Source organism: Zonotrichia albicollis, chromosome 2 (assembly GCF_047830755.1).
Source record: "Zonotrichia albicollis isolate bZonAlb1 chromosome 2, bZonAlb1.hap1, whole genome shotgun sequence".
In the NCBI taxonomy this organism is placed as follows: Eukaryota; Metazoa; Chordata; class Aves; order Passeriformes; family Passerellidae; genus Zonotrichia; species Zonotrichia albicollis.
In genome coordinates, this window is record NC_133820.1 from 39,126,098 (window position 1) to 39,149,311 (window position 23,214).

General features: G+C 49.8%; 2 protein-coding genes across 3 annotated transcripts in view; both read right to left on the minus strand.

The window, feature by feature from the left end:
* VTCN1 (V-set domain containing T cell activation inhibitor 1) overlaps positions 1-6,089 on the minus strand; it is a 12,165-nt gene extending 6,076 nt beyond the window's left edge. For both annotated transcript variants that reach the window (XM_026792829.2, XM_074534801.1), the window contains exon 1: positions 405-6,089. In XM_026792829.2, the coding sequence (XP_026648630.2) occupies positions 405-528 (124 nt within the window). In that variant the 5' untranslated portion in view covers positions 529-6,089. The remainder of the gene's footprint in view (positions 1-404) is intronic.
* A 3,821-nt stretch (positions 6,090-9,910) lies between these two features.
* On the minus strand, positions 9,911-17,972 carry TRIM45 (tripartite motif containing 45). The gene is made up of 6 exons (XM_074534798.1): positions 17,172-17,972; positions 14,327-15,060; positions 13,249-13,378; positions 11,359-11,473; positions 11,025-11,151; positions 9,911-10,258 (listed from the first exon to the last, which is right to left on the minus strand). Exons 1-6 carry the CDS (start codon positions 17,495-17,497, stop codon positions 10,107-10,109), a joined length of 1,584 nt encoding a protein of 527 aa, XP_074390899.1. The 5' UTR covers positions 17,498-17,972; the 3' UTR covers positions 9,911-10,106.
* Between the last annotated feature and the right edge of the window lie 5,242 nt (positions 17,973-23,214).

The window sequence follows — 23,214 nt, forward strand, 5'->3', positions numbered from 1 at the left end:
CCTACCCATCCTCACTCAGCACATTCCAAGGAAGCTGCATTTTGGCCAACACCAAAACAACACATTTTTGTTGTCTCTGAGGGTCCTGAGAAAGGCGCCCCATCTTGGCAGATGCTCTCTGATTTCACAATAAATCATCTCCTATCCAGGAGAAGGAGCAGAGAATGTGCAGGATTTTCTGTGTAGGTTTGGGGCTCCAAGCCCAAGGGAATTTCAGCTGCCACACTACACCTCCAGCAGCACAGGCTGCACTACCCCTGCCTATCCTTGTTAAAGGATGGTGGGCGACACTTCTACACATGATCACACCTCAGCCTGTGCATGGGATGCACACACAGAGGTAGAGGCAGGGCAGAAGTTCATCATTCCACCAGTAACTGCAGGAAATCTGAGCTGTCACACACCTGAGACACCAAAACCAATGATCAGGGCGATCACTGCAGCCAGGATGACAATGACTGTAGTCATGCTGTTGGGGAAAAAGGAAAGGACAGCATTAGCACAGAGCCCACCTCCTTCACAGCCCATGCTGTACCGTCCATCTGCAGAGCTGCCTGCAGAAAAGAGGGGGAGGCAGGAGAGCCACAGACCCACTATGAGGTGGATGAGTAAAGCACATCACCACAATAGGGATGAACATTCAGCTGAGCAGCTCTTGTCACCAACAGCGGGGGACCATGTGGCAGGAGACCCAGGCCTTTGAGAGCAGGCAGCTGGCCCCAGGGCAGGATGCTTCTCTCTGCCCTCCCAGGTGCATAAGCAAGTCAGGCAGTCCCTGCTGGTGCTTGTGAGTGACCAGGGAGTGAGCAAAGCCCCTGAGCCCAGGAGACACCAGGTGCAAGGCAGAGAATGTGCAGGAGGGATCAGGAAACAGGGCCATTTTTTGAAGCTGGTTGGATTTGGGATGCTCCATGTGGGGATGGGTAATGGGCTGTTGAATGAGAGACTGAAGAGGAGAGGACCACTTGCCAAGCCACACAGGTAAAGCAGCCGTGCCAGAAGAGAAGAAAGGCATCATGTCATGGATCAGCACAGCTCCAGCCTTGCCAAGCACAGCCTCTCTGGCACAGCCCAGCTTGGCTGACCCAGAAGCACAGCTGGCTGTGGACTCCCACTACAGCCAGTGGAGCTGTCATGTGGTCACGGGCACATTTCCCTGTGGAGTGAAAGGTTGTGGCAGCAAACTCAGCTCCCAGCCAGAGCAAGCCCTGAAGCAGCTCCCCACAAATCCCACAGGTACATCCTGGAGTTTGTGCCCAGCAGTCTCACAGAGACTCCTCACAGAGGAGAAGCCCAGAGAGCTGCAGGCTGTGAGAGGTCACAGCCCTTCTGCCCACACAAACCCAGCTGCTCTGCTTCAGCAGCATTTACTGGTTTGCAGCACACTTTGCCAACACAAAGCTGATGGGGAGCCTCCTGCAGGACAGTCCATCTAGGACAGGACATGTTCCTACATCCATGGACTCCTCCCACCACTGATGTGTGCCTGCATCTGTGACTTGCTCAGTGTCCATAGATGCCACTTCACAGGGCTGATATGGAACTCCAGAGAATCATACCATGTGAACAAGCCTCCCCCACAGGGAGCAGCACAGAAGGGAGAAAGGCAAGAGGGAATAGAGAAAAAGGGAGATGTTGCAGACTTGTTTGACCTCCCACTGTCTCCCTTGCATCCTCATCCTTAAAGACAGTGGGAAGTTGTCTGAAGAAGCCCAGTTTGCACATGCTCAGAAGGGATCAGAACTCTGTATTTCACCAAAATATGTGGTACCTCCAGATAAGGGCTCACACAAATCCATTTACACATCCACATCCATACCAAGCTCTGCCTAGATGCCCTCGGAGCTGGGAGTTGTCATGTTTGGCTTCTTCCCCTTTGTCACCAGCTTTCAGCCATAGCTGGGATGAACAGCAGTTTCCCCTCCTAATCCCTCAAGGTGGATCACAGCTGGCCCTACTGGGAGAAAAGCCATGGATATCATCCAGCCATGGGCACCAGGCAGCTGGGGACCCAGGCACTGCCTCCCCCAGGGGCCTGCAGGATGGGGACTTTGATGGCTCCTGTGGATGCTTTCGTGTGACAGCTTTCAGCAAAGCCTCGCCATGTCCCACGGGGCTCAATCCTGAGTCACTCAAGGTCCCAGCCAGGCTCACCGTGGGACATTCTGTGGCTTCCTGTTCTGGGGAAGATGCCAAGTGTTTCATGTACACTGAATAACACCCATCTTCTTGAGGAGCTCTACCAATTTCCACTCTGGGAGTTGATCCCAGAGTGAGATAGCTGCTATAAACTCAGCCAAGGTTGTCATGACAAGCCTCAGTTCTCACACCTGGGAATCACAAAGCAAGCAGCAGCCACACTGCGCTGACTCACAACAGTTGTGATTCATCTTTATCCCCTTATCTTACAATCCTTCTTCCCAAGGACAGGCAGAGAAGAAATTGCTCCGTGTTGAGGGATGCTGCCAGAGGGTTACAGTAAATGCTAGGAGGCATGGCAGAGGGATGAGTAGCCAGGATGTCCTCCTGTGCAGTCCCTGAATGCTTCAAGCGCCACCACACTTGCCTCTGGTCCTTGAAAGGACCCTCTGGCCTGAACACCACCTCTGCCCTCCCACTCATCTGTCCGAAACTATCCTCAGCTTACTCACAGACCAACACAAACAAGCACAAACAGGCCACACCAATGCCTTTGTCCTGTGCAGGTGCCACCTGCCCCCATGGCTGCAAAGCATTGCTGGCTTTGCACCCAGAGAGCAGCTACCCACCCTGCTCCAGAGCACCAGCAGGGCTGATTGGAAAACTGCACAGAGGGAATGGCAATTTTGGGTATACGGAGGCCGCTGCCCACTTCAACATCCCTTGTGAGGGACAACGAGAAATTAGTCCTTCTGGAGTTTCCTCTGCAGAAAGTGCAAGATGCAGGAATCACAGGATCCTTACAAACATTTGTTGTGTGCCCACCACGTGTAATGAGTAGATCTGGCATGCAGAGTGAATGAGAGGAACTTGGCATCCTGGCCACAGGCTGGTGGTATCTGTGTCTTGCAGCAGTTCAAGCACTCCAAGCGAGATGCAATTTTCTGTGCATCAGCACCCCTGGTACCTGCAGTGTTTTAAAGGCATAGAAACAGACTGATGTGGGTGGCTGAGGCTGCACCAGTTGGAGCCCTGACACCTCCCTCAGTTCCCAGTGCCCATTTGTCAGCCTGTGGGATACTGCTCTGTGCCTCCTACCCTATTTTCCATAGTCATGTGCCTCACCAGTCAAACTTGGAATCAAATTGGGCATTAAATGGATCCATTCATTCCCTGCCTGAATGCTGCTGATCACAGCCCAGGGACAGGGAGAGGCTCACAGCCTGGCTGTGATAGGAACAGTCCTAATTCTCCAGTTTTCTAGCTCCACTTGGACTAAGCTTTCCCTCAGGAATGGGCTTAGAGGGTCAAAAGAACTGGAAGATTAGGATATTGAGGGTCCCTTGCCTTCCTCATTATAGCAAAGTTTACTGTGGAAAAGAAATGGCAGTGGTAACCCAAAACAAAAGGGTTTCTATTCCAATATGCAGCTGATGACTGCAGAACCCAACTTTCTTCAGCACTTCAGGGAGTTTTGGTGTTGTTGTTTTCGTTGGAGATTTTTTGGTTTTGGTTCTGATTCCTTGGTTGGTTTTGTTTTTGTTTTTCCTGAAATCAGCAGAAATCTCCCACTGCTTCTCTGAAACTTCCTGGAAAATTCACCCCCTTCTGTGGTCTGTTTCTGCATTTCAGGATCAGCCTGAGGAGCAAATGTCCCTAAAGGAACCTTCTTCTCCCAGTAAACTGCTGCTGCTTGGCAGGGCAGGCAGAGGCTCTAGCAGAGCAGCAGGAAGGTTTTCACAGCAGCAAGGTACAGATGAGCATTTTTTCACACCCATCAATTATTTCATTTCCCTGAAGGCTGGCTGGGCTGCCTCTTGAAAATAACAGAGCTGGTTATTGCGTGCATTCCAGACACATGAGGAAAGCAGTGCCCAGGGAATATTTACACTCTGTGTCTACAGGCAACCTCACTTCTGCCAGTGAAAAGGTGCAGATCATATTGCTATTCAGTGCTTCCTTGATGCTCCATGTGGCAAGGCTCCTGTGTGAGGTCTCTTCTGTTCACACATGGCCTGTCCTTCTCCCCACTGCTGTTCCACTCCAGTGGGACAGGTACTGGTAACAGCTGAAAGCTTTTTCACAGAATAACTACCAGCAGGACTGTCTCTCACTGGAACCTCTGTCTCCATCCAGCCTGGGAAGTTCACACCTGGGATGGAAAGACACAGCTTGTTGCTGTCTCTGTTCAAGCAGTGAGGTTTAGATGAAAGCTCATTCCATGTTCACTAGAGGATGAAAAATTTGCCCTTTCATCCATCTGGTGGGGGTTATTTTCAGCTAATCAGGAGATAAGGATATGCGGTAGATATTTTAATGACTTCTTTTTCCAACTTTAGTTCACCAGCACTCAGTCAATAGCTCCAAAGGAAATGGAGTAATTGAAATGAGAGCCACGAAACACTTTGAGAATGTCTTCCCAGCTCTTAATCCTGCAAGGAAACTTCTGGAGGATAGTTTCTTTCTCCCCACGGCAAGCTGATGTGATGGAAACACAAGCAACTGTCTGAGGACCAGCAGAAGAAGGGTGCCTTCCTCAAGCCATTGAACCCCCAAAATACAACAGCAGGAATACACCCTTCCTCAAGCGTTGCCACCCCAATCTACCACAGGATTCAACCCTGGGATAGCAAATTCTAGCAAGTGCAGAGTTCTAGGACATGCATCTCCATCTTGACTACAGCTGATGACTGCACATGGGTGTCTGATACATACATGGCCTTACAAACTGTATAAAACAAGCTGTACTGGTATTTAAGTAGCTTGAGTGAGTGCAATACAGTCAAGCTGCAAAGAACTGCACTCTTGAGAGCTCCTGGCAGCAGGGTGATACATCCCAAGAGTCTGAAAAGTGCAATTCCCTCCTTTCCCTCTACCAAAGCAAGTGCAGATAGTACTATACCTCCAGAAAATGGCCTGGCCTTGGGATGCCATGGTGACAGCATCTACGGAGACAAGTCAAACAGCAGGAGCCTGAAGGTCCCACACTGTTCAGCACAGCCCCTGCCTGTTCCATGATATATCCTCCCAAGCTGTCCTGCTTAAATAACTGCACGCAGCTAAGGAGGGGTGAACCCAGGCACGGAACCCTCAGGAATGAGGAAACTCTGAGCATCTCAACTGCCCCCACCCCCAGGGCAGTCATAAGCAGGGAGGCCTGGTTAGACACTGGGGCAACAGGAGAGACCTCCTACACACCCATTTGAGAAACGTGTCTTATTTAAGACAAAAAGTATTACAGCTTGTGGTTGGTAGCCAGCTAACCCTGGGGTTAGAGTGCACAAGTGTCCCAGGAGATCTGCAGATTGGGGCTGTGTCATAACCAGGACTAGCTCAGGTCTCCCTACAAAAATGTCCAACCACTTTCCTGGCACTGGGCAGAGAGGTCCCACCAGAGGGTGCCCCTCCTGGCCCCATTCACACTGTGAGTCTCCCCTGCCTCTCTGTGCTGTGCTAAGAGGCTCCTACGAGCTCAGCAATGCTCTCAGAGCCACGCAGGTTTGGGAGCAGCCCCTTTTCTGACTGCTGTTTAATCCCACTGAACTCCCTCTGGCCAAACCACCTCTCACCCTCCCCCAAGGCAAGCTCCTGCTGCTCTTAGGTCTGCCAGGGTGGTGCATTTTGGGGCATGTAAAGGAAAGAAACTGGCACCTGCAAGGCCCTGCAGGTCTTTACTTCTGGGCTTGGTCTCAGATGAGGCTGGGGGCAGGATGAGCAGCTCTTGGGCTGAGAAGGGCAGAGAGGTTGTGAAAGAGAAGGGAAGGCAGCTTGCACCACCATGTTCAGTTTCCCGAAAGGGAACCTGCGTATCCTGACATCTACATCTGGACTGTGTTCCGGGGAGGATGGGAAAAAGGGGATTTTTTACAGTCTGTAGCTATCTCCAGCAAATTTGGATGGTTAGCGGGAGTGAACAGCTCTCCCATGCAGAGCTGAGGATGCCCACAGGAACTGGGGCACCTAAAAAAACCAAACTACTTTCTCTGTAATAACCAGAGGTTATAATCAAGACCAATTAATACTGGCCAGTGGTGATAATCAGAAAAAAAAATCATCATTATTTGTCAGCATCCTGCTGATTATTAAGCCTCTCATAATTTAGCAGTACAGTACAAGAAGCTAAGAATAGCTCTAGGCCACAGTGGCTCGGTGGGAAATGCACATTGAGAAATATCCTGTTGCCCTCTGTGACACTTGATTAATGGCTGTGGTGACACCTGATTTACAGCTGCGTGTGCAGTGGGCAGACAAGGTGTCCCCTTTCCACTCCAGCTGACTCCAGGTCAGCCACAGCACACCCCATTGCACAGTCAACAATCAGGTTACTTCCACATTGGAAAAACATGTCTGCTTCTCGGGCACAGGGAGCTCCAGCAGGACCAGGGCCAGTCCCATTCCCCAGGGCAACACTGCATTCATTTCTGAGCAGCTCATGCTGGAGCCTACTCCTGTCTGTTTATACTACAAAAAAAGCCCAAGAGCTGGTCAGGACACTTCCCAAAGAAACCAAGGGACTGTGATTACATGATCTGCCCAGCTCTTACCAATCTTGAATTTGTTAGCAAATCCAGCCAAATGTGACAGCAGGATCTGGTCCCACATGGTCTGTGAGAGCTGGTGAACACCTGGGACACATCAGCTGCCTTCACTGAGGAGAAGGCAACAGCAGGCACAAAGTGCTACCAGCTTTGCTGGGCCCAGCAGCTGCTGGTAACCTACAGAAGAGTTTCCCTGCTTATGGGAAATTCACACCTCATTTCAGCATCACTGGAATGCTGCAGGAGCTATTGGTGAAGGAGAAGATGGAGTTGTGGCAAGCTCACCATTAGCCAGGTTTGACAGAGCATTCCACAGAGGTGTAGGCAACCAGTAAGCTGAAAGGGCTGAAAGCTTTTCTTGGGGTTTGACCCAAAATGTAGGACATCTTTCCAGCCTTATGATCCCACATCTGTAACAATGATATTAAGAGGTGCTTGAGAAGTACCACAAATGAGAACACTAGTGATCTGGAAGGAGGAGAACTTGACACTGCCTTATTGGCAATACCTGTCCTCAGCCTCACCCGCCTGTGAAGGGAAGCTGGTAGCACTCAGAACAAGCCCTCACTTCTCAAAAGAGAGGTGCTGAGCCACCCTGGGCTGCAAACACACAAAGTCCTCCACACTGCATGTGGATCTGTCCTGACATGGCATTCCCATCAGGTGGTGCATCCCTGTGAAGCACCTTCTGCTGTGGGAAAAAGAAGCAGCCCATCTGAGCCAGAATCTGCTCTGCTCCTGAGATCTGCTGGGACAAAATGGACACTGGTGGCACAGGTGCAGTCGAGTCATCAGCCTGCTTTGCCTCTCAAAGGACAGATACCTCAGCCTGACTCTGACTCTGCAAGCACCCTACCTACATGGAGGTTTCAGGTTCCAGGTATGCCATAGTGTCCTGTTCTTCATGGTTTCTCTTCCAGCTACACTGTTTTCCCTGTTGAGGGAGTAAATTCTCTTCTCTTGACTCCAAAAGCCCCTCCTCATGTTCATTTTTTTCCCAAACTTTGGAGACAGGCAATTTTATCAAGAGCTTTTGTCCTGGGAAAAGAAAAATATCAGTATCTATCAGTGCAGTCCTGTCAGCACTGCATTCATGTTTGTCTTGAAAATACCTTTATTATCTCAAGGACCAGCTGAACAGAAATAACATCATATAGCCCAGCAGACTAACTACACTTCCTAATGCACCTCCTGACCCAGATGTTTACCAACACAGCACTGGAAGCCTATCTTGGGAATGAATGTTGGGGTCCAATGTCAGACTCCAGCAGATCATTTGCAAAGTGCTCTGAACTATAAAGACTGAGGCTGCTGTCAAATAATGGGAGGACAATCCGACCTAGCCCTCCCCACAAAATGACAAAGGTCATTAAATGTCTTTTATCAAGACTGGTTCAAATATCCTCATGCACAACCAACACCAAGCTCACAGTGGTAGCTGGCCAATGCTTCCTAATCCCTGGGACCAACTGGGCCTTCAAGTCTAGCAAGAAGAAAAAAATTAATACCAGGGCCTGACCCAAGCTGTCCAAAAACTGCTCTGCCCATATCAGATGGAGAGCTGCAGTTCCATGAAGGGTTTAAATTTCATTGGTGTAATTCTGACAAACAGCTTCTTGGAAAACATCAGCGACAGGGTGTGTAAAGGATACCTAACACAAAGAGAAAACACATTCCTCTGTCTGAGAGGACTAAGATGTTTTCAGTCAGAAATTATGTGCCTAGGAGGTAGTGCTGTCCTTATGTGTTCCCTCTGCAAGTCAGCATGGAGGCTCTGAGAAAAAACAACACACCTAAGGGGTGGGGGGAAAGAATTATAAAGACACAAAAAAATTAGGCATTTTGGTTTACATCACATTCTGCACTGAGCATTGACTCTGTACATAGCAAGGATGAGAAGGAGTTACTATTTGTTCCATTAATGGCTAACTCAAACTAAACTTTTGCTTTGAAATTTCAGACTCAGCAACCTTAAATTGCCTAACTTGGAGATTTAAACTGTCTAGCCTTCCCTGACTGCTTGACAGGGAAGCTTTCTGGATGGTTTATGGAAAGCTATAAACAGCATTTGCATAAGGATATCTATCTCCTTGGCTGGGAAGAAGTTCCAAAACTGGCTTTGTAAGAGGAACAAACAACAAATGGGAGACTTCTAAGGCTGAGCAAACAAACACAGTGCAGGTTTCTACTATTTACAAGCCAGCTGTCCTAACGCAGAGTGCAAGACTTGGTCCTTGCTGTTGACAGCATTCCTCTCCCTCCCTGAGCTCCCAGCAGTGGGACCTTTGTGCCAGCTCCTCGGGCAGAATTAGGAGCCCCTAGCAACACACACCTACTGGCAAGGTTACCCTCAGGGCAGCAGTGATCCCAGCCTCAGTGACAGAAATGTATTTTGCAAAGGAGATTATGCGGGGTGTCTGCTTCACCCAGGCAAGCAGATGGCAGCAGGGTGGCAATTGCCCTTCCAGGGAAGTGCCTCTTCTTCCTCATCACAGATGCATTTCCCCAGCTATGGGTTGGTAAATGCCTTGCCAAGGCTGCACAAGCCAAATCCAGGAGTTTTGCTGTGCTCCATCTCCTGTGCTCCAGCTCTGGACAGACAATTGGACCTTGTGTCTGTGAGTCCTGCTGACACTCAGGCTGCCCCCAGATGTTCCCTTGGTGAGCTGGCACTGCCCTGGCTCCCCCAGCAGCACCGTGTCCCACATCATCTCCATGGAGAACAAACAGGCCAGGTGAATGATACTCTGATTCCTGCTCCTATCAGTGCCAGGAGGTTTTCTGGGCCCTCCTGCAGATACATTACTAACTCACCTTGCCTGTACTTTGCAGGCAGGGCATAATGAGACTACAGTATACCCAGAGGAAGGGTAGGAGTTGCAAACAAAGAGCAGCTCCCAGAAGCTTGACTGTGCAATGTGCACACATCCAAGGCTGGAATCCAGATGCATATCCAACGGGGAGGCAGAAGCCATATTCAGGTTGCCAAGCCCTTCCAAGGCATGATGACAAACCCTTTGGATTGGGCCCCAATGAGCAGCTTTAACGTCATCAAGAAGGACAGCAGAGGCTGTTGACCCTGCAGAATAGGACACATCTTAACCCTCCTGTGAGGTTACTGCTCAGAATGAGTTTCCCCTCAGAGCATGTCCTCACAGGCCACAAGTCCTCAGAAGTGAAGGCAGCAGTACATTTCCCAGAATTTGCTCCTATTTGAGCACAAAAATAACTTTGCATACACACCCCTTGGAGGAACATAAGGCACAGTTTTTATTTTCCCTCATTCCTCCTCTCTCAACTCACACCCATCCCGCTGTTTGCTGGCAGCAAGGCTGTGCAGGGATTGATCATATGGATCCTCATGGATCATCTGTGCTCCTGGAGCAGCCAGCAGCAGTGCCCTGGACTCCCAGGAGCTCACCTGGCTGCTCAGAGTGCCACTGTCCTGAGCAAACTCCTCTGTGAGGTGTCACTGGGGGGCCCACTCAAACACTCTGAACTCTCCTTCACTTGTCCACAGCACGACCAGTGGTGGCAGCCAGGGTGACCTTTGTGTCCGTGGCCACAGCCTTGGTACCCACCTGCAAGAGAAGAGGCACCAAAGTGGGCCAGAAAATCCCAGTGTGGCATAGGCTTTGGACCCAGGACTTCTCTAAAGTGTGCTGATGAGAATGCAGCATATTCAAAGCCAAAATTGCCAGGACTCCATAAATAAAGAACAACTCAATAGCTGGGGAAAGCTGATGATTTCCATTCCCTTGTCTTTTGAATACAGCAAGACATGGGCATCCAGAACCCCATGCCAGCTGCTTGTGGCTATGGCCAAAGATACAGATCAAGCACAGAAAAAGGAAGAGGCCAGTTCTATCCTAAAAACACACAAAACACATGATGACACATGCAGGTGAAGCACAGGGAAGATGGTTGGGATTAAACAAGCAAGGGAGTTGAACTCTTGTCCAAAACATGAAGTGAGGCTTCTCCAGAGCTGGTCACTGTGTGACACAGCCAACAAGCCCCCAACATGCCAGCACTGGATCAGGAACACTGTAGGTGCAATGCTGCTCAGCCTCACTCAGAAGGGCTGAAAGGCTGAGGTGCCCTGCCCCACCTCCTGCACAGCTGGCTCAGGTCCCTGACTATGGGATGTGCCATAAAGCCCCTCTGTGTGTCCTGCTGCATCTCTCCCTGCTGCAGTCACCCCACCAGAACAGGTGCACACACAGTCTACCACATTCCTGGTGCATGTCCAAGGTGGGAGTTGGGTGAGAGGATCTCCTCACACCTCCATGCACTAGGGAGGAGCAGTGCAGCAAATCCTCCTGGTGCCAGCAGCTGAGCACCCACCTGGCATGGTGCCACCACAGGCACAGCGAGCGGCTTTGTGGCCTCCGCTGGAGCAGAAGGTGCAGCAGTGAAACACCCCCTGGTGCTCACGGAACTTGGGCTTCACCGTCACAGTGAAGGGAGAGCCCTGCAGGGGACAAGCAAACAGAGAGATGCTGTCAGATGTGTCTGCATTCCCAGACACCATCTGGGTGACCCTGTCAGTCACAGATCACTAAGCCCAGCCTTGAACTGCTACGTGGTAGAAATAATCCTTAGACAGATTTGAAACATATGCCTAAGAAAAGAAAAGTAGGTACAGAAGAAGCAGTGCAAGAGAAACAAGAAATGCTACCTGCACGTGTTGCCCTTTCACACAGACGCAGACAGCATACAAGCCTGGCTCCTCAGGGCTGTAGGAAATACAGTAGGTCCCATCACCATTATCACACACTGTTGGCTTGACTGCACTGTGAACAGTGGAGAGAAACCCAAGAGGTCAGTGACTGGCAGAAAATTGCTTTAAATGTAAACCAGAGTTTGGCCTAGAGTGGCTTTCACACACCCCTGCTGCTGGAAGCTGCAATTACCATACAAAGGAAGTCACACAAAGCCAGTTGCACTGCAAGGATTTGTAGCAACCTGCACACCAAAAGGCAGAAGATGACACACAGCACACTTACAACTCAGATAGTCCCATAAGAGCCCACAGAAATTGGGTAAATCCACAGCTTCAGCAAGCACTTACCTACAGAAAAACCTATTAAGAAGACAGGATATAATAGGGTAGGTTTGAACCACTTAAAACACTCTCCCAACTGCACTGACCCCAACTCTTCCCTTCAATGCTGAGGAGTTCTAGGTCCCTGCTGGTAAACTCTCCCTTTTCCTAGTGAAACTCCTTGTGTTTCACAGGGAATTCTGGTGAACAGAGTGCTAGAGAGAAAGCCTCAGCTGGTTACTCGAGGATAAATTTCCTGCTCCACAGGAAGATGGAAAACTTTTCACAGACAATTATCAGGCAGCTCTGCACAGAGGAAGGTGTTCTTGCTAATCCCTGCTAATTAGTCTCCCGGGCCCCATGACATGACAGCTTATAACCTGTATTCCCCACCCCCAACACTTCACATCAATACAGCTGCCTACATAATTTCCTGCCATGAACTGTGTGGTGATACTTCATGCTCTTCTGCAGCTGTTGTGCATCAAAGCAAAGCCAGACAGCTTTCAGCAACCCAAGTAGCAAGTGCATGCAGCCAAGAGCAAGAAACAGAGTTAATGTGGCCACAGCGACCTCTACCCCATCAAGAGAAATCCAGAAATCCCTGGGGCATGCACCTTCCTACATTATGGGTGCACTTATGGAAAGAAGGTGCATTGGAACAATACTCTTGGACAATGATGCTCTTTTGATAAGCATCTGTGCAGCCAGCACTGCCTCTGTGTGCTTTGTCAACACAGCAAAGGGTTTTAGCATCCTGTCCCTTTTTTTCATCAGGTCATCCCATCATGAGTGTTCCTGGAACAAATTAATGCTGGCATCTGGTTCCAGCTACTATAAAACAATAGATGTTTTTCTTAAGAACTAACCGCCAACTGGGTCTGCTTTTATGCCTGGCTACTCTTTAGTGACAAATGTTTGGAAACAGTTATAATTTTTTTCTGGTTGGTCATTTTCCTTGTGGAAACACTGAGGAGCTCAAGTGCAGCCTTTCCTGGTTTTGCTAGAAAACCTTCAAACATGTTACAGTATTCAATGCTTGCAACTACAGGAAAAAGAACAAAAGCACAACACAGATTCTTTCTCCAGAACATGAAGAAGGCACTTCCATCAGCTGTCAGAGGTTCATGGTGCTGGTGAACTGCCTGACTTGTGACTGCCATACAGGGGTTGCAATGACTTACACTGATTAGGCTGTAACAAAAGCAGGAGCCCCAGGTGTCTGCTGGGAGCAGTGAGAAGGAACAACAGCTCCCTCTGCCTAGCAACACACACAAGGACTTGAATCCTTTAAGAAGCTCAAATCACTCAAAGGCTTAGTACAAATCTCTGTCAGCAAATCTCAGCAATCACTGTCCAGCCAAACACAACCACTAGGAAACAGTGTGGGAAAGAGTAGTGCCTTTTCCTCTACAGATTCTGTCCCACATGCTGAAGCACATGCTCCCACGCCCTAAGCAAGCAGGGAGCCAGGATAAGGGAGCAGAAGGGCTAAGCCAGGGATTTCCTGTGTGAGAGACCCACCAGTGGCTCTTGTCCCTGTGGGTGATGGTGACGCGCACAGCCTCTCCTCCCCGCCCCAAGCGCTCGCCCGCAGCGTCCCTGCACAGCAGGGTAAAGCCACTCAGCTGGCTCTGACGGGCACTGTGGAGATCTGAAGAAACAAACACCAAAGCAGAAAGAAACAGAACTACAAAGGATTCAAGTCAAGCCATGACTGCCACCTCCCACCTATTTTGCAGAGTTGCAGCTCCATCAGAGCACAGCCAGGACTTTGCTTCCAGGTTTTACAGCTCCTTCCACTCACAGGGAAAAGTCAACATAACTCTGGGTATCAGGAGAGAGTGGGAGCCATGGGTTCTGAGAGATGTCTGGCAGGTTTAGCCCAGAGATCTGCACAGACCATTGGGATGGTTTTGTCTGTCACGCTAAGCCCAGCTGGCACCTTCCCAAAAAGGCCTCAAGATGCTCCATGCAACCCAGAGGAGAAAGGACCAGCCCCACTGTGCCCCAGAGAACTCAACACCCACAGTTTGGCATGGAAGGGATTGAACAAGCTCTGGGTCTGTCTCATCTGCCCTGCACAGACCATTACTGACCACAGCTGGCTGTGCTCTGTGGGATGGGCTGAACATTATCTGTTTGCTGGCCCAGCTCCAAGTCCTTATTGAGCAAATATCCATAAAACCATCAATGTATTGCCAGGTATTCCTATAGCCATCTCAGCAGAAGCTGTAATGTAAAAACTTAATCAGCCACAAAGGGGATCTGCCTGGGCTCATGCTGCAGAACAGCCTGGAGCATCACCTCCTGCTATTGCAGGCGCCATTCCCACCCCCTGAGAGAGCCCTCCACATGCCTCAGCCCCATGCTGAGGCCGCTGATGTTGTGGAGGGCAGTGCCATGTGCTCTGCACAACTGGATGAGAAAAGCTGCCCGGTTCCCTGCCCAGCACAGCTCCCACAGGCAGGCACTGCAACCTCTGCCCTGGTCAGTGTCTGGACAGCAGGAAGCCAGAACCTGCACACCATGTGGCTACAGAGAGCAGAGGGGTGACTTCAACAATGCACTCTCACTCAGCTGCTGTACAGCTCCCCATTACCTTCCCCATGCAGGGTACATCTGGCTGGATCGACCACTTTATTGAGAATGGCCCCAAAAACTTCATAGCCACAGCACTGCCCTGCCCTCTCGTGGGGGGAGAAGTGGATCCTGTCATCCACGCTGGGGTGGGTGCTGTAAGCAACGCTGTTGAGCTGTGTCAGACGGCTGGACACCACCCCTTTGGAGACCAGGATCTCCACATCTGAGCCGCTCATCAGGAGGTGCTCTGTGAACTCCACGCCTGTCCTCATGTCCAGCAGCAGCTGCTGCAGCTGCGCCTTCTGCAAGTGCAGCAGGTTTTCCTTCTGCACCTTCAAGTCCTCCAGCTGCTTCAGCAGCCGGTCCCGGTGCTCCTCAATGGCTTTCACGTAGCCCCTGGCAAAGAGGCAGATCTCCGCGGCCACAGCCTCTGCGCGGCCGCGGACAGCGCCGCCCATCTCATCGACCTGGCTCAGCACATCCTCCAGGGTGTCCAAGTGCCGCTGGCTGCTCTGCAGCAGCTCCCGCAGGGCGTCCCCGTGCCGGTGGATGACATTGCTGGCGAGGTCACAGGGGTGCTGGCGGTGCCTGCCCAGCGCGCAGTCTCGGCACACGGGCTGCTCACACTGCTCGCAGAACAGCTGCAGCTCCTCCGTGGGATGGGACGGGCACAGGAGAGGCTTCCCGGCCTGGCTGCAATCCTTGGTGCTCTCCAGCTCTGTCACAGCATGGGAGGCCGTTTTCTTCTGTCTCCTAGGCAGGAGCAAACACCAAGCACTTTATGCATGTTGGACACAAAACACAACAACTGAGACCTTTAGCAAATGCCTATTTGCAACGGGCTGCGAGTCACAGTGCGCACTGCTCCCTCCTGCCTCCACTGAAATTTCCTGAAAGGACTTGCACTCTCCCAAGAACCAGGCTCCACACAAAGGAGGAGCTCGTTAGGGGCTGCTCCCGGAGCCTCCCTGACTGCATGGTCAGCCCGGATTTCCGACACAAGGCAAGTGAGCTCTGATACTGCCAGAAGACAGTCAAACAGTCAAACATTTAATGTTCCAAAAGTCAAACCTGGCTTCCTTCTGCTTGCCAGGTTAGGTCCTGCTCAGAAAAGACCAAAGATGGGACACAAAGAACCTGTTATACCCCAGACATCTACCATGTCACAGGGCAGCACTAGAATATTTCCATTCTCTGCTATTTTGGACACTGGGAGTTAGTTTTTGAGAAGGGTGTAAAACCCCCCTCCTCTAATTTGTCTCCTGCACTAATGACTTGTTGCAATGGGAGCTCCAAGCCATAACCAAAGACACTCCAAGGACCAAGCTCTGCAGAGTTGCTCTGGTAACACAAAGCAACCTCACCACAGGCTCTTATGCTTCTCCTTTTGCTTCCCACTAACCTCCCTTAGATGCAGCACATTTTCAAAGCCTTCCAGTGTTGTGTGACTTCAGCCTAAGATCTCTCTCACTTGTTCCCAGGAGCACAACCATGGCACTCAGAACCACAGAAACCTTCCCTACACACCAGGAAATTCTTTCAAAATGGCTTTCCTTAGCCCTCTGTCATCAACTAAAACAAGTGAGTCTGTAGATGCCAGTGGGGTGAAAAAATGATAGCAGTAAATACTTTAGGAAGAGGGTCACAGGGACAAATTTTCTGCTGCTTTCTCTCTTCTGAAGTTATCTCTGGCAGAGCAGCAGGCTGCTATTCAAGGTCTCTTATCACTCTTCAGCAGCTCCACGGGGTATGAGGCATTAGCTAATCAGAATGGTATGCTGAAAATTACACCCGGAGTAGAAAGGTAACTAAGAGCCTAAACTATTTTCCCCACAGGCACCACTATGTGCAGGGGGGCAGGGCAGGAGGAATATGTCTCAGTTCCTTCCAGGGAAAGAATCTGCTAATCAAGCAGAAAGGAGCAGCAAACATGAGGGAATAGGCTGAGTTGCTTAACCCAGGCTGAGGCTTCCCTGGCTTGTGCTGTTGGGTGTTTTTCTGACCCCGTCTGTCACCTCCTTGCCTTGAAGGCCGTTCAGGCTTTACATCACTTTTCGTCTTTAGTGCCTTTTGTCCTCTGAGAGATTGCCTGGCTTACAGGCTTCTGCACCCCTCCCCTCTTCAGCTCCTCTTCTCCTCTGCTGCAGTTACTCTTGTTTCTGCAATAATTCTACAACATGTGTCAGGCAAGCACACGGGTTGATCATCAGCAGGTAGCAACCACGCAGGACTTCCACAGGACTTCCAGTTTGCCCAAGGGTGCATTTACACAAACACACACACACACACACAGAGTAAATGGTCCTGCAGGTGGAGAGAGGCAGAGCAGCAACTTAACGTTCCCCTTTTCCTTTGGGAGATGTGTCTTTTCCAAGGCAGGACAGTACAGCATGTGAGGCTCTTGTCCTGCTGGTACCTGCCCATACCCCTGCCTGTTGCCCAGTGACACAAAACTGAGGTGCTATCCAGCATATGGACACCACTACAGGCAAAGGGTGGCTTGATTTTGGACTCAATGGCCAATAACATGGCTAATAGACCTATTCCCGGGAAGTTCAAGAAGTGTTTGGACAACACTCACAGGCTCATGAGATCCCTGGGGCTGTCTTGGGCCAGGACTTGGATTCCATGATCCTTGTGGGTCCCTTCCAACTCCAGACATTCTATGATTCCATGCTAGCAGCTTGCTTGTCCCCACCCTGTACAGAGCATCCCTACGGATATCCTCAGGCCAGGGGTTGTGAGCAGTGGCAAAAACCGGGAGACACGCCAATTCTTGCTCCGGCTCGCCCTGAGCGGGCCCCTGCCCGCTGCGCCCTCCCTCAGCCGCGGTGTCGCGGTGTCCCCGTCCCGCCGCCGCTCACCTGTGCGCCCGGCAGCAGAAACGGCACAGGCGGAGGCCGCAGGTCAGGCACCGCCCGGCCGCCGCCCCGTCGGCGCAGAGGTCGCACCCGGCGGCGGCCCGGCCGCGGCTCCGGGCCAGGCAGTCGGGGGGGAGCTGCCCCACGCCGCCGGCCGGCAGCGACAGCTCGGCGTCGCACACCGGGCACAGGACGGGGCGGGCGGCGCCCGGCGGCCCCTCCGGCGGCCCGAGCCGGCGCAGGCAGGGCTCGCACAGCGAGTGCAGGCAGGGCAGCAGCCGCGGCGACGCGCAGGGCTGGGCGCACTGCGGGCAGCGCGGCCCCGACATGCCGGCAGCCCGCGCGGCCCCTCACGGCCGCTCCGCCGAGCATTCCCGTCGGGAACGCCTCGCGCCGCCCCATCCCACACCGCGGGTCCTTCCCCGCCCTGGCGCCGCCTGCCCCGCGAGGAGCGCGGGGGCCGCGCTGTGAGGGGCGGGGGCTGCCCTGGGACCCTGGTGCTGCTCCTGCCTGCCCCGCCGCTCCTCCTCCGGGCAAGGCGGCCGGAGGGATCCGGCAGCGCCCTTTGTCCTCGTCCCCCTCACCGAGGGGCGCAGGGACGGAGCCGCTGCTCCCCTCCGCTGGCACCTGCGGGGCTGTCTCCGTGGTTGTGTGGGAAACGGCCCCTTCCCACCCCACCGCCGGCAGATCTTGTTTCCACTTCTAGTTCCAAACTTCCAGGTTTACCGCCTGACTGGCCACCGCAGCCTCTTTGTCGGTCTGCTGGATGCCTTCAGGCCTTGGAAGTTTTTCTTTCGGATCGCTGGAGAGCTGAGCGAGAGCGGTGAAACTTTACCCGAGACGGTGCAAGGCGGCCGGGCTTCCCTGCGACTGCCCACCGCGACGGGCTGGTGGCTGTCCTCAGTCACTGCACCGGGAATTGGGAGTGCTGCACAAGGCAGGCTTGGAAAGCCCACCGTCAGTGAAGCCCTGCATGATGCCCCGCGGACTTTGATGGCATCTACACGGTTGTCTTTATCAGTCTGATGTGTAAGCTCTTCAAAGGCTGAAACCAATTCTTCTTGTTTTGAAAAACGCTCTTTTCTATAAAGCGTCCTCTAGAGTACTGCATTCAGCCCTCAATAATTGAACTTTTTACCAGCCTCTCCATTAGCTTGCCCAGGACATTCAGTGATTTACCTGTCCCATCCTGCTGTCTGTTGTGAATACAATGTAATGTGAGGAACATTTGAGACTTCTGGAGTTTCAGTTCCCTAAGTCAAAAATGAACAGCCAGGAAGATTCCCAGCCAGGTTTTTGTTTTTACAACCAAATGGACCTCTCTGTCCCTTTACAGAGCAGTAGATAAATACTTAATATCTGTATATAACACCAGTAAATATTTCCTCTGTAACAGATGTTAATGCCACTCTGATGCCCAATGGCTTAACACAAAAATCATCTTCTTCTTCTTCTGATACACTCAAAACATTTCTGTGTCTTTTGTGTTGTAATACAAGATCAAAGTTTTAGGTCATGATGAAGTGTTTTCAACCTCAAAGCCAATCAAAAGAAGAAAGATGTTCCAACAGCCTTCTTCATATTTACTATTAGCAAGTGCAGTGGTTACAGAGGTTAGAGAGGATAAAAGCTGCAGTAATTGTGAGAGAAGATTACTTGATAACAATATTCAATATTGTCACAAAGAAAGACTGGTTCTTTTAATCATGCTGGAGGAAAGAATAGTAAATGGCCCTGTAAACATGGGTGTGGGAAGAAAACTGGGGAAGAGTCATAATGTCACCTTTGTGCAGAGAAGGTCAGCTACCTAGAGAACAGCAGCATCTTCCATCACTGCAGAGATGGTGGAATAAGACATGACTGGCAGTGGCAGAGGAAATCTGAGGATCCAGCCCAGCTGATCTGATCACCTGCCCTGCCACTGATCAGGTTGGAGCACAGATTGCTGCTGAGTAATGCATTTATGAGTTACCAGTACAAAGCAGGAGCACTCTCGGGGTGATTAGAAGAAATTGCAGTGAAATGGGCTGGAGAGAATCAAGGGAGCCCTGTGAGACTTGGGGAAAGAAAGGAAAGGCAGATATCCAGAAAAAAAAAAAAAAAAACAAACCAAAAACTGAACCCTCAAAACAGGAGCTGCATTAGTACAAACTCATGATTCCCTTTGGTTACCTTCTCCATAATATTGCTTTCTTGGGTACTGTCAGCCAGTGGAGGAAGCCCCTGCACCACTACATCCTAAATTGGGGAGGGACAAGAAAACTGGAGCTCTGTGAATATCTCCAATTAAGCACATTGGTCTGCAAAGCACTGCAAGAACTTGACTGAGAGACCCTCTCCCGTCTTGGATTATTCAGAGCTTGCTTTGTAACTGATCAAAATTTACAGATGAAGAATCCAATGTGTTAATTTCTATACACTGGAGGGCAATAAAGGAGCATAGTTACATAAATAAAGCAATGAAAATGTCATTTAAATTAAGCCAGTGTTTTCCTTTTTCCACAAGAGTTGATGGATAGCTAATTATTCTCATTTGACCCAAGATCTACTTGAAATTAAGTCCTCTTCAAAGTTGTTTTCCTGCCCCTATTGTTAATGATGCCTATCAGAGCCTCCCAGAGTAGTTGCTCTGAGTGATCTGGTCTTTCCCCACTTGACTTTCACTGCCAGCTCCTTCCTCTTTTTCCTGTTTATCTGCTTCTTATTTCCGATGATTAAGCACTAGATCATTACACTGAGATACGGAATATTTGTTTTCTTCTCCCTTCTTGTCAAGGATTTCTGACTAATATTTCCATTGTATTTCCTAATTAGCCTCTTCTGGGGGAAGCTTTATACTGCTTTCCCATTAATATTTTTATGAAGGGATATTGGTAAAACTTTTTATAGCATGTTCAAAAAAATCTTTAAAGCATGATTTCCCTCCTAGACTCTGTGAGTGGTGTTGGTATAGTCCATTTATTAAATTTTGAATTGGATGCCTCATGCTTTCCTGAACTTATTTACTCTGATAATTTTAGGGAGTTGTTTCTGGATATCCTGTCATGAGAAACAAACTGAAAAAGTGGTGAAATGGAAGTCATTAGTGAACAGGACTGAAGAAAAGTCCAAGATGACTTGTTGACAGAAACCTGAGAACTTGTCCAAGTAGCAGAGCTTAGCTAAATGGCAGCCAGAGGAGTGTGGAAAATTACTTATTTGGGGAATTTACAAAGAAAAGACAAGTAGAACATACTGTTGGCTTCTTTCCTGCTGACCAACAAGAGCAGTTTTGCTGTGAAATTTGTCAGCCCTGGGAACTACTGTGTTTCAGAGACTTCTCTGAAAGTGGCAGAGCTGCCAGGCTTGGTCTGGGAGTACTTGATGCACCATAACCCAGCTGACAGCTCTTCCCCTGTATATAAACCTCAAGAAAATCCAACAAAGGATTTACAAACATCTCCCAGTTTAGGCAGAACCTCTCCCTCAGTCAGCTAAAGATACATTTGAAATTATGTGGCAATTGAATTGTGAGAGGAGCATTTCTGTGAGGCACAGAGGTGGTGTCATTCCCAGCCCTCACTTTCTGCATCCAGCCTGATGCCCATGGTCTCACCACACTATGGGTAAAAAATTTCTTCCTAACATCTAACCTAACTCTCTCCTTTTTTACTTTAAAACCATGGATGTTTTAAAAGGAGGTGCAATTTGACCTTTACTTGTGCTGGGCCTCAAACACACACAAGCAAATTGCCCCAAGCCCAAGTCTCACATGACAAAATTTCTGCAAGCTGATGGCACATGGGGGAATGTGACAGCTGCACCAGAAGGACAACACTGATCTCCTGCTTGGGAACACCACTTGGGACAGAGAGAGAGGACTTCTGTCCTGAGATGTCTCACAGATTTTCTACAAAGCATTCCTAGGGGAACTCACTCTTCAGAGAAACACCTTCACTACCAAGTGTAGTATCTCCCTTTGCACGTATACACTCTCTCTTATAAATCTGCCAGTAGCTTTTAGTCTTCAGGCTTGTGTTGAGCTTTGGAGACAAAACTAAACTGAATCCCAAGTCACCTCATTTAACATAAGCCCATGTATCTTCATTTCCATGCTGGACCCCAAAGTACATTTGTGTGAGCTGCTGCTGTCACACATCAAACCTGTGCTCCAGCAGGACTTCAGCCACTGCAGTGTGACCTGGGAGAGGTGAAGGAGGAAGGCAGCCAAACAGCATACCTGGCACCTAAACCTCTGCCCCTCACTGAGTAATGGAAGGCTCACCATCATCACACACAGACTTGGCTTAACCCTGAAACAGCAAACAGAAGGGGATAGGGCATGGAGATGGGCTAACACTTGAAGCATAGAAAGAAAGCAGCAAAAGATGTGTGGATCTCTCTCATCCTCCAGAGAGAGAGGAGGATGTTGTGACAGGAAACACAGTCTGAAGTGGTCAGGCATTATCCCTTTCAGTTGGCAGCAGCAGCTCTTTGAAGACCAAAGCAGCTGCAGCCAAACCACCCAGCAACACAGGATTTGTGCAGACTTGCCCTCGCTGTGGCTTCTGACCAGACATTCCTGCTTCCCCCTCCTGCCTGCAGCTTTCCAGCCACCTGCTGCCACTTTCAGCTTTCTGCTGCTATATATATTCTTTTTAATCTCTCCTGAATCCTGCCTACATTTTGTGAAGGGAAGATGAAACTGGATTTTTTCCAAGGAGGCTTTTCTAAGGATGCAAGTTATTTGTGATGTCAGGCCATTAATCTTTTTTAGCTTCCCTTCAGCCATATTTGAGAGAGGGAAGTGATCTGAAAGGCTGTAAGTTTCTACATGCAAAAGATCACAGAATCATTGAATACTCAGAATTGGAAAGGATCCACAAGGATCATTGAATTCCAACTCCCAGCCCTGCACAAGACAGCCCTAAGAACCACACCATGCACCCAAGAATACTGTCCCATCACTTTTTGAACTCCGTCAGGCTTGGTGCTGTGCCCACTTAATACTGATGCTAAGACAAATGGAGTTGGTTTTTTTCTTTCCCTTCACTGCTGGGACCACGAGCCAGAAGGATATTACAGTAGGGTATTTCACTGAGATGGAGCTAAGAACAAAAACCTGCCTTGCTGCAGGGCAGCTAGAGCAGGGAATTGCCTTAGATGAGACTTGAGGTCAGTATGAGGCCTCACCAAGCATACTTTTATGCATACATGTACAGACAAAGAAATACAAAATCTGATTGCCTGCAACAGGTGTGCAGGAACACTAGTTCCCTGCAGGGGCAGATGTCAGTCTCATGAGAGTCAGCACTTTGTTTCACACAGGTACAGGCCAGCCTGCTTATCAAGCAGCAAAGCTGGAGTTGGTGAGTCGAATTCTAGCAACAGCTGCAGTTTGTTTCTTGGTCCAGAACAGACAAAAAACCCACCCTCCCATAAAACTCTCTGCACTAGCAGTTTCTCAGACACTGCCTCAAGCTGCACTAGCCTTCAGCATTCCAGCAAACGCACTTCCATGAAATCCCAGGGGCAGCTCATTTCTAACCACAAGAACACTGTGTGACCCCAGCCTGAACCACAGCAAGTCACAGGCTGTGGAGGAGATGGTGGGAGGTGATTGGAGACATCTGGAGTGGAAGTGTCCCTCCCATCTAGAGACTTCCAAGTTAAAGAAAATAGATGACTCAAAGGATGAATTCCAATCCTGCATTCTAAAAGGAATTCTCATTAATTCCAGAGCATTTGTAGCAAACATTAGCAGAGGCACCAGCATTAACCTGTGGCACTATGGTTATTGCTAGCAGTCCCATCCCAACTGAGGCACTGCTGTCTCTTCATGAGTTGAGGGATTTCTTCCAAGCAATTTTAACTGTTATTTCACAAAATACAGAAATATAAACTTTCTTCACTTCCCACTGGAAAAATAAATCATGGAAGCATCAATGAATATTTGAACAGATCCTCTTCTGAATCCCGCTTTTTTTTTTTTTTTATTTTCTAGATCTGTTTAGAAGAACCCTTCCTTTACAAAAAACAAAACAGAAAAAAAAAGCAGCAGCAGCAT